Genomic DNA, 13,050 nt, shown 5'->3' on the forward strand with positions numbered 1-13,050 from the left:
GGAGGTAGGAAATGGATCAATTAAATACAGCTAACATGACTGGGCTCGTTAGAAATTAAGATGCAAGGCACTAGTGTGCAAACCAGCCCACAGCTCACAGGTCTTAAGACTTCCCATAAATCTCAAGGGTTAACTGGCTATAATGGTTTGACTGGTTCAGCCATATCTGACCAGGACTGAAGACATATACCAACATGTGGTATACATGGGTATTTGGTGATGCTCATTACAGTAGTGGGCAGTGTTACAAAGAAGTTTCTTTGGCCCTATCTGGTTTGGCTCAGTGGATAGAGCGTCGGCCTGTGGACTGAAAGGTCCCAGGTTCGATTCCGGTCAAGGGCATGTACCTTGGTTGCGGGCACATCCCCAGCAGGGGGTGTGCAGGAGGCAGCTGATCGATGTTTCTCTCTCATCGAGGTTTCTAACTCTCTATCCCTCTCCCTTCCTCTCTGTAAAAAATCAATAAAATATATATTTTTTTTAAAAAAAGAAGTTTCTTTGGTCCAGCTGGAGTGGCTCAGTTGGTTGAGCATTGTCCTGTGCACCAAAAGATTATGGTTCGATTCCCAGCCAGGGCACATACCTGGGTTGCAGGTTCTAGTCCCTATTGAAACTCATGCGGAAGGCAACCAATCGATTTTTCTTTCTTTCTCTCTCCCCTTTCCTCTTCTCTAAGCATGTCCGTGGGTGAGGATTTTTTTTAAAAAGTGTCTTTGAAAAGCTCACTTAGATGGTATTTATTATACCTTAGAGGGCATTAAAAGTATAAATGATCTAAGTAGAACAGAACAATATTACAGAAAGCTAATTTGTACTTATGGTAGACCAAGCAAGTACTTCATTGGTTTAGTTGGACTCGCTCAAATCTTCTTAGGATTCCCAGAGTACTTGAGCAGGCCTCAGGATGAAAGAATCTTAACAGCTCTCCCTAAGGAAAAACATCTTCTCAGCAGGGCAAAGAAAAAAAAAAGGGGGGGGGGGGGACAGGGGGAGATGGGAGATGATTTGAGATGGAAAATATCTCCAAAGAGCTGAGAAATATGAACAAGCCGAAACCGGTTTGGCTCAGTGGATAGAGCGTCGGTCTGCGGACTGAAGGGTCCCGGGTTCGATTCCGGTCAAGGGCATGTACATTGGTTGCGGGCACATCCCCGGTAGGGGGTGTGCAGGAGGCAGCTGGTCGATGTTTCTAGCTCTCTGTCCCTCTCCCTTCCTCTCTGTAAAAAATCAATAAAATATATTTAAAAAAAAAAAAAGAAATATGAACAAAATGACCAAGCCGGCTGGGATCTAGGGTCTTGGATTCTCCTCCTATATCTGTCCCAAATCATCTGGGTGACTCCATATCTAAGTTTCTCCTACCTGCTAACAAATCAACTTTGACATTAAAAGATACTGTACTGTAGTACAGAGGGGAGGCATGGCTTATTTAACTTGGAGCCATGTTATGACAAGTTTAATTCCTTAAGATCAAGATGACTACATATTCCTAAATGTAAGGTGAGGTTTCTCCAAAAATTATCCTTCAGAAATTAAAGTATCACCTATAGCCGAAGTCTGCAAAAAGTCCCTCAGTATGGACCATTCTTTTACATTCTTTAGTTTGTAACTATTCAACCATAACATATATTTAATCATTATTCCAGGAGAAATGACATTTCAGTTACTAGTGTTGGCTATCATAAATAAGACTTTAAAAATTACTTAAAATGACATGAAAATGGCAATGTTGTGGGGCTCAGAGACATCAAGGAGGAAAACTGTTCCTTATATTTCCTTATGGGTTTTTGTGACTTGGGATACATTTTACAGAGACAGATTACAAAAGTGGTGGATCATGCTTTTAGAAAGCAGTGTTGAATAATCAGAAAGGAAAGTGGCTCTAGGGATAAAAAAGATCCTGAAGTCAAAGATACACAGGAAGAGTTTTTTTGTTTGTTTTTTGTTTGTTTGTTTGTTTGTTTAAATATATATTTTATTGATTTTCCACAGAGAGGAAGAGAGAGGGACAGAGAGCCAGAAACATCGATGAGAGAGAAACATCGATCAGCTGCCTCCTGCACACCCCTCACTGGGGATGTGCCCGCAACCAAGGCACATGCCCTTGACCGGAATCGAACCCGGGACCCTCAAGTCCGCAGGCCAACGCTCCATCCACTGAGCCAAACCGGCCTCGGCCACAGGAAGAGTTTGAAAAACAGTTTTTCTTTTGATATTCTCATTAAGATAGAGGACCACCTGTATTGGGACATATGAGGAATTCCTTAGTAGACACTTGACTGGAACCATAAAGAAAAGATCACCTGTCCCAGCTCAGAACTAGGGTTTAGGAAAGAATGAGTAGTGTGAGTAAGGAGTAGAGAGAAAATATCATCTATGTAACAGCTCCTGGACAAAACCCTAAATTCGTTTGTTTATTCAACCAAGGTATTGTTAAAGAAGGTAAAATCTTCCACAAATTGCAATATTCCAACTCTTTCTTAAGGAGTGAGAAAGCAAAGATTCTTAGGAATGTGGACCTGATAGGGATTCTAGGGAAAGTCACCTCCCAGGATGATCTGAACAGAAATTCCTAACTGGGCAGGTCTTGGTGAGTAGTCAGGCTCCAGGCATATAACCTCTTTAGTAAGAGGCTTATCTTTGCCTTAAGCAAGGCCTGTCCATTGTTCCTGTGCATCTAGGTTAACACACCTTTGAAATGTCTCTTTTCAGACCCTTCCTTCTAAAAGCCACCCTCCAGGGATCACAGAATCTTAAACTATCATGTAATCTGATCCCCACCTTGCTTTCTCCCACTTTCAGGTAATCTTCCTTAAGGTTCCCTCAATTCCAAATGCATAGAAGAAAGCTGCAAAATATTATTTCTTGGAAGCCTTTATCTCAGCCTGTTGAGATGTTGCTTCCAGGTGTGTCTTCTGTATGGCTCAAATACATTTTCTAAAAATTCTCTACAGGTTTGAATGTTCTTACGTTAACAGAAAGAACAAAGTAATGTTAATCACCCTTCTAATAAATACATATTCCCAGCACCTAGCACAGGTCCTAGAATATTGGAGGCACTCAATAAATACTTGTTGAATGAATGTCTTAGCTCAACAGATCTACAAACACACACACACATCTCACACTTTTGGGTCAGTTAAGAGAAAAGGAAAGAGGTATTCTGTCCACTTAAAAGTCTGGATTCATCCTAAGATCTTAACTTGTCTAGCTGGCTAGGGATATATAACTCAGTAAGCTCCTCTGTAGCACAAGTAGCTAAAGGCAGCAGCTGTGCCTTGGAAGAAAAATCAGGGGGAAGACAAGCACAGAAGGAAAGGGGACATTGCCACAATTAACTTCTGTTTGGAGCAACTTCAATTCTCAGGACCAAGGCAGATTGGCTTAGGCCTATCTGTAGGAGAAAACTGCTTAGCTCCATGTAAAAGAAAACCATCAAATAATGAACAATGCTCTTGCTGGGTGAATCCACCCTCTGGAAGCAAATGAAAAGATTTGTATGCATCCTGCTTAGGAAACATCTGCCTGGTTTAGTAATATTAAAAATAACGCTAATGGATCCACCCAAAAAATTAAGAGTTCTTTTTCTGAATTGTATATCCATTGTGGAGTTGAGGTTCAGATATAAATGGTCCTACATATTCAGGATAATTTGCAAATTCAGATTCTTGGGTCTCTCGTTAGCTCTACTGAATACTGGGAGTGGGGTCCAGTCATCAGCATTGTTAACAAGCCCCCTAGAGAATATTGGGCAGAGTCAAGTTTGAAAACCCTCTGAACCATTTACAGAAAAGAGCTCATTTGTATCTGCCTCCTTATTATAGACCTAAGAGTGCATTAGGCATTCTTACCATGCATGCCTCCTCTAACTTGGTTTTTATAGGGACCCAGTGAATTCCTCCTTCCTCTTTATTCCCAACAGAGGAAAGTGGTACTCTCAAATCTAACAACTCTGGGGAGATCTCGAGGTAAACAGTCTCATCAGTCTAGAAACTACCCCAGTTGCTGCTTTAAGATTAAACTTGGTTCTTTATTTGCTTCATACTTGAGAGTTGGCCTTCAGGCTATTCATTTACACCCACAACTCACCCTTTCTCAATATCAGGAACTGAAACACTGGATTCAAGAATAAACCTGTGTTCTGTTAATGAACATAAAATTCAAAAATAAAAACTGCTGGATCGCCCTGGCCTGTGGCTCAGTTGGTTGGAGCATCGTCCCATACACCAAAGGTTGCAGGTTCAATTCGGAGTCAGGGCACCTAGGTTGACATAGATGGTTCTCACATCAATGTTTTCTCTCTCTCTAAAATCAATAAAAACATATCCTCAGGTGAAGGATTAAAAAGACAAAAACTGCTGGATCTATGAAGTCCCTTCTCATATTCAAGTCTATATAGCCACAGTAATCACTAGGAATCATTTGATTCAGACTAGACCATGACAAAGCTTGGGAAAGAAACAGATGGAAATTTACACTCATCCATCATTCTAAAGACTGGGATTAGGATTTAGGTTTTGGGTTGACTTCAAGATTCAGCAACACATTGTCATTAAAACACCCCTACTTAAGGCTTTGTAGGAATAGGACCTATTTAAGTCACCACCACTTCCCTATGAAGTTTTTTTTTCAATTTTGAAACTGTCACCAAAGAAGTTTAGTTTTAGAATTGGGTTTTCCAAAATGTTAATGCCCAATAAGCTTGGGTTGAATATCACATTAGTAAAGTACAAAGCATGTTCCTTTTCCCAAAAGGTATTAGAGGAGCATTTCTTTGGTTAAAAGTGGCCTGGCTCAGAGTCCTTGTGACATATTTGGGGTGTGTCTTTGTTTAGTAGCAAAACGTACACATCCCATAAAGCAAACACTTTAAGAGTGAAAAATCTCTTTTTTGCAAGACCTTTCAAACCCCAATGAGTTGAAGTTAACTGTGACCTTCAAGAAATTATCTTCTCCTCGGGGGAACTTGTTTCATTTTATAAAAAATAAGCCCTTATGCTCTGGCCAGTGTGGCTTTCAGTTGGTTGGAACATCATCTCATACACAAAAAGGAGGTGGGGGGTTCGATTCCAGGTCAGGGCACATACCCAGGTTGCAGGTTTGATCCCCGGTCAGAACACGTGCGGAGGCAGCCCATCGATGTTTCTCTCTCACATTTATCTTTCTCTCTTTTCTCTCTCTCACTTCCTCCCTCTAAAAATCATTTTTTTTAATGAAAAGGTCAAAGAAAAAATAAAAGAAGCCCTCATGGTTAATAGAAAACTCAAAACTCTGCTTTAAAAAAAGGCTTCATTTAAAATAAGAAAAAGTCTTCATTAAGAATAGAACTTCACCCCTAGCCGGTTTGGCTCAGTGGATAGAGCGTTGGCCTTCGGACTGAAGGGTCCCAGGCCAGTGCAATTTCCGGGACCCTGTCAGCATCCTTATGCTTTAGGATGAGAGGCAGTAGAGTGTAATGGTTAAGAGCCAGGTCTAACTCTGGCAGGACCTGCATTCCAATTCCAGCTCCACCACTTACTTCACTGACATCTATATTCTGTGCCCAAGAAGAGTTCCAAAGCACCCTGAAAACACAAGCAAGACTCCATGGCCTGTGGCTCATTGGGATGGGCATCGTTTGGTGCACCAAAAAGATGCTAGTTCGATTCCCAGTCAGGGCATATGCCCAGGGTATGAGCTCAGTCCTGGTAGGGGGTGTGCAGGAGGCAGTCAACCTTGATGTTTCTCTCTTCCTCTCTCTCTAAAAAATAATCAATAAACTATTTAAAAAACAAAACAAGAGCATCAACTTCCAGGCTTCTAGTCAACTGTGCACCAAAATCCTTACCCATATGCTTTTATGACACAAGAGCAAAAACTGCTCGGACCTTACTCAAAGGCTCCAAAATAGAAATGAGTTTCTCTTCTTATAATAATGAACAAGAGAGGAAGTGGGATGTCCTGGAAGGAAGATCCTGGGCCTGCTCCAAAAAGGGAGATAGAACCACCACTGCAGAAGCATGGAAATACAAAGGTTCATCTCAAATAAACTGCACAGGAAAAACTAATTACTTTATTTGAATAAAAGAATGCATTCTTAAAGCAGTGGTTCTCCATCCAGGTGGTACCCCCCATCCCCTTACAGAGATCATTTGGAAATTCTGAGGGCATTTAGGGGGCAGGACCAGGTATGCTCAATGTCTTGCAAAAGGACAGGATGGTCCTATAAATAAAGTTATTACCCAAAATGTTCATAGCAGCCCCCAACACATGCTTTAATAGTAATTCCCATGGTGGTTCAGTGGCTCTTCCTACCCTGAGCACAATTGGATGAAAAGAAAACTAAGATTTCACAGCTGAAGAATCTAAAATTTTGGAATCCAATTACAAGCTCACAACTCCAGCATGAAACCTGGTGGTGGAATAAGGAAAAAGGAGTTTCTAGTAAAAGACAGACAAGAAATTTTAGGAAACAGGGAACTCCTTCCCCAGACAAGCCTCTGTAAGATTATATTTGTTTTATAATACACAAAATTCTGTGATTTTAGAGTAACTTCTTACAGTGCTTTTCAATTTAAAATCAGATACTAATGACAGTTCTTTAAAAAACTTAACCACATCATCTCATAAACACAAACGACTCTTTCTGGACCAGATTTTATAAGACAGATTATTAATTTCAAAAATGTTAAAGCTGACCAAATGTCTAATAGTGCCAAAGGCAGTCAGTCTTGCCTGGCATCTCATTCAGGGCAGAGTTTGATGCAAGTCAGAGAAGCCTGTTCAGATAATAAAATACCATCCTAGAAACTCAAACGCCACTTTCAAGTGTTACCTGTCATCAATCAGTCACTATTCCTCCCCCTCAAATAAAATTATTTCACAAATTAAAGTTTATAGATTGAAAAAAAGAAAGAAATCCAGACTCTTTCAAAAAAATAAAGGCCAATAGTAAATAGCAGCCGCACACCTCTTTTGACTAATTTTCCAGAAGCCTAACCTGGCTTCTCAGGTTAGCGGAGCAAACAGACCTGTTTTCCCCCAGATGCTCCTGCCACTAACAGCCTGGGAAATCCTCCTCCAGCGTTCCGCTGGCCTGTTACCAGAAGTTCACATCGTGAATTCATCCAGATTCTCTGAATCTTCCTCTTCCCCTGTCATGCACCCACAGCCTGGCAATGAAAATCTCACCTCTCCGTTACAAGAAGATGCAGATCATCTGGAAGACCAAGCACTTACCAAGGAGGGGAAGAAAAGGAGATGGGGAGGGAGGGAAGAGTCATTGAGCCAAGCCTACTGCATGCAGCACAGGGACCAGGGCCCTAGTCCTGCAAAGCCTGGGAGGGAGGCTCCCTGGCTGGGCCTCCATTCAGCAGGCCACACCTGTCTACGCCAACAGCCTGCTAGCTGCTCCATTTTAAACAATTCAAACAGACTTCCAGCAGGGTGGCAAAATTCAACACCCCGCTTTCCCAGCTGGAGAGGGAGAGCCCTAATCCAACCACCACTTGGCTCCATTTTTTTTTTTTTTCTTTTTCTTTTCACACTCTTTGTTTGGGAGACACCACTTGGTCAAATTGGATCAGTCTGTCTGGTAAGGGTGAGGGAGGCACAATGCTGCAGTTACAGAAAGAAAACACCGAGGGTGACTTGCTCTAAGTCAGGCCAGACCTCCTCTCTGAGGACCGTGATGCCATTAAGAGGGATTTCCACGAGGCAGGTTTCATTCACTCTGCCCATCCACAAGTGGGTCAACGCCTCAAGTCCTAAAATGCCCGGCCCCGCAGCCTCGCAGACAACCTCCTTTCTAAAGGCTCAGGTATCCACATTTGTGTCCCTTGGCTTCGGGAACCAAGGGGACAGCAGACAGATTCGGGTCGTGCACGCTACGTCCAAAGCGTTCGCACGCGCGCCAAGGTTCGGGGCGCCCCAGCACGCCCTTCTTGGCACTCCACCCTCCGAGGCCTCCCCCCCCCCCCCCCCGCCCAGCCCCCCGCGGACTCACCGCTGTGCGAGCTGAACCACCTGGGTGCGATGTGCAGAGGTAGAGCATCCGCCAGCGAGGCTCGGGAGCCGAGGTACAGCATCCCGTCTCTATGGTGACCGCCGCCGGTCTCCTGGTAACCATTGCCTTGGGCATAGGTGGATTCGGACGCGGACCCTCCGCCGCTGGGCGCCCTCTCCGAGTCGCCGGTCCCACGAGAGGCGGGCGTGTAGAGGCCAAAGGGCACCCCTCCGGCCGTGCTGGGGTCCATGCCCATGCCCGCCACCGAGCTGACGGAGCGGCTGCGCAGCCCCATGGCCCCACCGCCCGCCCGGTAGTGCCCAAAGTGGGGCGCCCCTCCCGGCGGGGGCACGGCGCTGTCATCAGTGGAGACCCCCGGGAAGGGCCCCCGGGACCGGGCCGCCGTGCTCTGCTTGCCCCCCATGCTCGCCCGGGCCCCGGTGGGGCGGGAACCTGGAGGCCGAGGCCCTCCCCCACTTCTCAGCGGCGGGGAGAGGGCTGGGCGAGCATAAAGGGGAAGGGAGTCAAAAAGGAGATCGGGAGGGGGGAAAAAAAGAAAAAAGAAAAAAAAAGAAAACCCGTGGGGCGGAAGAGGCAGGCGGGCGGGGATCCCAAACTAAGAATTTAAAACGATCCGAGCCAAGCGCATGGTTCCCCCTCAAGGTCCAAAGAGGCGCAGTCCGGCGGCGGGTTCGGCGCGCCACAGGCCGCCCCCGGGCTCCCGAAAGCCGGGGGAGCCGCAGGGGAAGGAGGGAGGGAGGGAGGGAGGCGGCGGGCAGGCGCCGGAGGAGGCCGCCGACCGGACCGGAGGAGGCGGAGGAGGGCTGGGGGCTGCCGGGTGCGTCCCCCGCTTCAGGACGCCGCGACCATGGACGGCGGCCCAGACCCCTCCAGGCCCCGGGCGGGCTGCGGCGACGGGCGGCCAAGCGGAGCTCGGGAAGCCGCGGTCGCGTCGCGCTCTCACTCCAGCTGCTGCCGGCCCCGCCAACCCGCGCCGCCTCGCCGGGTCCCGGGCTGCGCTCGCCGGCGCTCCTCGCCGCCGTGGAGACAATGGAGGGCGGCAGAGCGCAGGCGCGGCCCGCGCCCCCTCCCCTTCCCCCCCTCCCGCCGGCTTAACCCCTTCGCGGCCCCTGCGGCGCCGGGCCGCGGCCGCCCTGGAGGCCCCCGCCCTGTCACCCAGCCTCCGCGGGCCGGTGGCCTGAGGGGCCCGAGGGGCGTCAGAAACGGGAGCTAGGCGTCTTTTCAAAGAAAGCACTCTTTAAGCCCCCGAAAGTGGCTAATTATCCGGGGGGGGGGGGGGAACCCCCTGTGGGGGAGGGGCGGCGATGTTCCCAGGGGGTGGGAAGGCAGCCCGAGGAAGACTCAAGAGGACTCCAGACGCCTACCTGGCTCTCAGGGTCACTGGTCAAGCTCCCCTCCCGGCTCGACTTTGCCCCCACAGCACCCTCTGGTGGACGCTCGGTCCGTTCTTTAAGGTTCTCCGTCCAAGGACCCCTGAGATCAGGAAGCTTAACATTTGGGGGAGGGAGAAGGGGGCACTGTCCGTATTTTGCTGACAGGAGATCAGAACTTATTTTGGGCTTAAGCAAATGAGTAGATACCTTGGCTAAAATGTGATCCTGAAAGTCATGAATTGTGTGATAAAAGGTGAAAAGATACAGACATGGACACGGAACAATGCAGCTAGAACTAGTGATTTTAGAAACTCCCTAGTCCACGAAGTCCTGTTTTGTTTACCTGTTATCTTGGCAGGCACCACGGGGCCTGGGACACACTGGGTGTTCAAAAGATATTTGTTTTTTGTGTTTTTTTTTAATATATTTTATTGATTTTTTACAGAGAGGAAGAGAGAGGGATAGAGAGTTAGAAACATCGATGAGAGAGAAGCATCGATCAGCTGCCTCTTGCACACCCCCTACTGGGGATGTGCCCGCAGCCAAGGTACATGCCCTTGACTGGAATCGAACCTGGGACCCTTGAGTCCGCAGGCCGACGCTCTATCCGCTGAGCCAAACCGGTTTCGGCCAAAAGATATTTGTTGACCAAGTCTGCGTTTTGCAATATGTCCCTGCCACATTTTCTCATTCATTCATTCATTCATTCACTCACTATTTTTCAAGTACCGAGTGCTTTCAATTAACACCACCTGGTCTAATTGACTTCCAAACCAAGGAGCCAAAACAGTGCGGACAGTCAAGGGATGCTGTGATATATCTCACCAGAGTCACCTCACAGGGTGATCTGACCACAAATTCCTAACTGGACAGGTCATGATGGGTAGTCACATCCCAGGTATATAACTTCCTTCCCTTAAGCAAGTCCTGTCCATTATTTCTGTGCGTCTAGGTCAGTGGTCGGCAATCCGCGGCTCGAGAGCCACATGCGGCTCTTTGGCCCCTTGCGTGTGGCTCTTCCACAAAATACCACGTGCGGGGGGCGCGCACATACAGTGCAATTGAAACTTCGCCGCCCGTGTGCAGAAGTAGGTTTTCGCCTCTCAAAAGAAATTTCAATCGTTGTACTGTTGATATTTGGCTCTGCTGACTAATGAGTTTGCCGACCACTGTTCTAGGTTAATATGCCTTTGAAACGCCTCTTTTTTAGACCCCTTGAAGGAAGGTGGTTTTTATAACCACCCTTAAGGGGAGCACACAATCTTTATTATCCTGTATATTGCTTTCTTCCACCGTCATGTAATCTTCCTTACGTTTCCCCCTTAATTCCAAATGTGTAAAAGGAACTGCAAAACTTTCACTTCTTCAGAGCATTGGAGATTTTGCTTCCTGGTAATTGTCATCAGTTTGGTTAAAATAACCTCTTTTACAAATTCTCTACAGGTTTGGATGTTTATTGGATGTAGAGAAATCTTAAGAGAAAACAAACAAAACAAAAAAAGAAGCACTGGTCTGTCACAGGTATTAATTGTCCCGGCGTGACCAGTTTGAAAAGAAACAGGAGGAACACTCTTTTCAAGCATGGAATGCTCGGGAGTGAGCAGAAAGCCCTGCAGAAGGTCAACAGTTCTGTAGGAGAGCCATGGCTGGTGTTGCTCAGTTGGTTGGAGCGTCATCAGTGCACCGAAGGGTCTCGGGTTTGATTCCCAGTCAAGGCACATACCCAGGTTTTGGGTTCTTTGATCTCCAGCCTGGATGCATACCAGAGACAACCAATCGATATCTCTCTTTCCCTCTCTCTCTCTCTCTCTGTCTCTGTCTCTCTCTCTCTCTCATATCAATTAAAAAAACAACAACATATCCTCAGATGAAAATTTAAAAAACACAACAGAGGCTGAAACCGGTTTGGCTCAATGGATAGAGCCTCGGCCTGCGGACTGAAGGGTCCGGGTTCGATTCCGGTCAAGGGTACGTACCTTGGTTGCAGGCACATCCCCAGTGGGGGGTATGCAGGAGGCAGCTGATCGATGTTTCTAGCTCTCTGTCTCTCTCCCTTCCTCTCTGTAAAAAATCAATAAAATATATTTAAAAAACACACACACACACAACAGAGTTCCGTAGGAGAAATGAATGTAAAAAAAAAAAAAAAAGACAAACACAAAAAACACACAAAATGTTCCAATACCCAAGAAATTATCTTTAAGTGCCTAAATGATAAATTTGTGCATACTTAAGATCCTAATGAGTGATCTGAAGAAAAATGAAAAAGCTTAGATTTAACCCAATTTCCTCCCTGAAGAAAGATTATGGTAGCAGAAAAGGGGTGGTTCAGTACTTGGCAGAAAAAAGAATACCAGATCCCCTGACAGCTCTTTATTGTGGAGATAAAAGCTTCCTTGTTTTTCTTCAAATCATTCATTAGGATCTTAGGTGTGCACAAATTTCTTATTTAAGCACTTAAAGATAATTTCTTGGGTATTGAAACATGTTGTTTTTCCTACATTCCTACAATCAATAAGGGTTACAGGTTCAATTCCGGGCCAAGGGCACTTACCTGGTTTGTAGGTTTAATCCTGGCCTCGGTTGGGGTGCTTGTGGGAGGCAACCAATCAATGTGTCTCTCTCACATCTCTCTCTCTCTCTCTCTCTCTCTCTCTCTCTCTCTCTCCATTCTCTCTCTCTCTCTCTCTCTCTCCCTCCCTCTCTCCCACTCTCTAAAAAATCAATGGGAGCCCTAGTCGGTTTTGGTTCAGTGGACAGAGCATCGGCCTGCGGACTGAAGGGTCCCTGGTTTGATTCTGGTCAAGGGCAGCCAAACGATGGTTCTCTCATCATTGATGTTTCTATCTCTCTCTCTCTCCCTTCCTCTCTGATATCAATAAATATATATATATTTTTTTAAAATCAATGGGAAAAATGTCTTCCAGTAAGGATTCACACACACACACACACACACACACACACACACACACACACACGTACTGTAACCATCTAACTAGCTTCTGATTTACCTATTCATTCAACACTTTTTAGTGTATTGAACAAAATATGAATATCTAATAAGTGCTAGGCACTGCACTAAGTTCTGGGATACAGTGGTGATCCAGACAGATGGAGGAGTCCTTGTTCTCAAAGAGCTTCGGAAGAACCTCTTCACACCCACTAGGATGGTTAAATCAAAGAGGACAATCAAAATAAAGAAAAAAATAAAGAGAACAATAACAAGTGTTGGTGAGATGTACAGAAATCAAAACCCTCATACCTTGCTGTTGGAATGCAAAATGGTATGCCTGCTGTGGAAAACAGTCTGGCAGTTTATCAAAAAAGATTAAACATAAAGTTATCATATGACCCAGCAATACCATTCCTAGGTATAGTTCCAGAAGAAATGAAAACACACGTCCACAGAAAAACTGGTACATGAGTGTTCATAGCAGCATTATTCAAAATAACTAAAAAAGTGAAAACTAACCCAAATGATCATCAGCTGATGAATAAATAGATATGGTATATCTAGAGAATGGACTATAGATAAAAAGGAAAAAAAAAAAGGCATAAAAAGAAATAAAATGCTGATACAAGCTACAACATGGATGAACCTTGGAAACATTTTACTAAGTAAAATAAGCCAATCACAAAAGACCTCATATTGTATGATTTCAGTTACATGAA

At 45.6% G+C, this 13,050-nt stretch overlaps 2 protein-coding genes across 5 annotated transcripts in view; both read right to left on the minus strand.

Annotated features, from left to right (window-relative positions):
- The window catches only part of ZNRF1 (zinc and ring finger 1), a 104,447-nt gene extending 95,423 nt beyond the window's left edge, over nucleotides 1-9,024 (minus strand). For all 4 annotated transcript variants that reach the window (XM_054710134.1, XM_028142808.2, XM_008139660.3 and 1 more), the window contains exon 1: nucleotides 7,985-9,024. In XM_054710134.1, coding sequence (XP_054566109.1) covers nucleotides 7,985-8,408 — 424 coding nt within the window. In that variant the 5' untranslated portion in view covers nucleotides 8,409-9,024. The remainder of the gene's footprint in view (nucleotides 1-7,984) is intronic.
- The window catches only part of ZFP1 (ZFP1 zinc finger protein), an 837,904-nt gene that overhangs the window by 141,319 nt on the left and 683,535 nt on the right, over nucleotides 1-13,050 (minus strand). The gene's annotated exons all lie outside the window — the stretch shown is intronic.

This window comes from Eptesicus fuscus, chromosome 21, assembly GCF_027574615.1.
Source record: "Eptesicus fuscus isolate TK198812 chromosome 21, DD_ASM_mEF_20220401, whole genome shotgun sequence".
Classification (NCBI taxonomy): domain Eukaryota; kingdom Metazoa; phylum Chordata; class Mammalia; order Chiroptera; family Vespertilionidae; genus Eptesicus; species Eptesicus fuscus.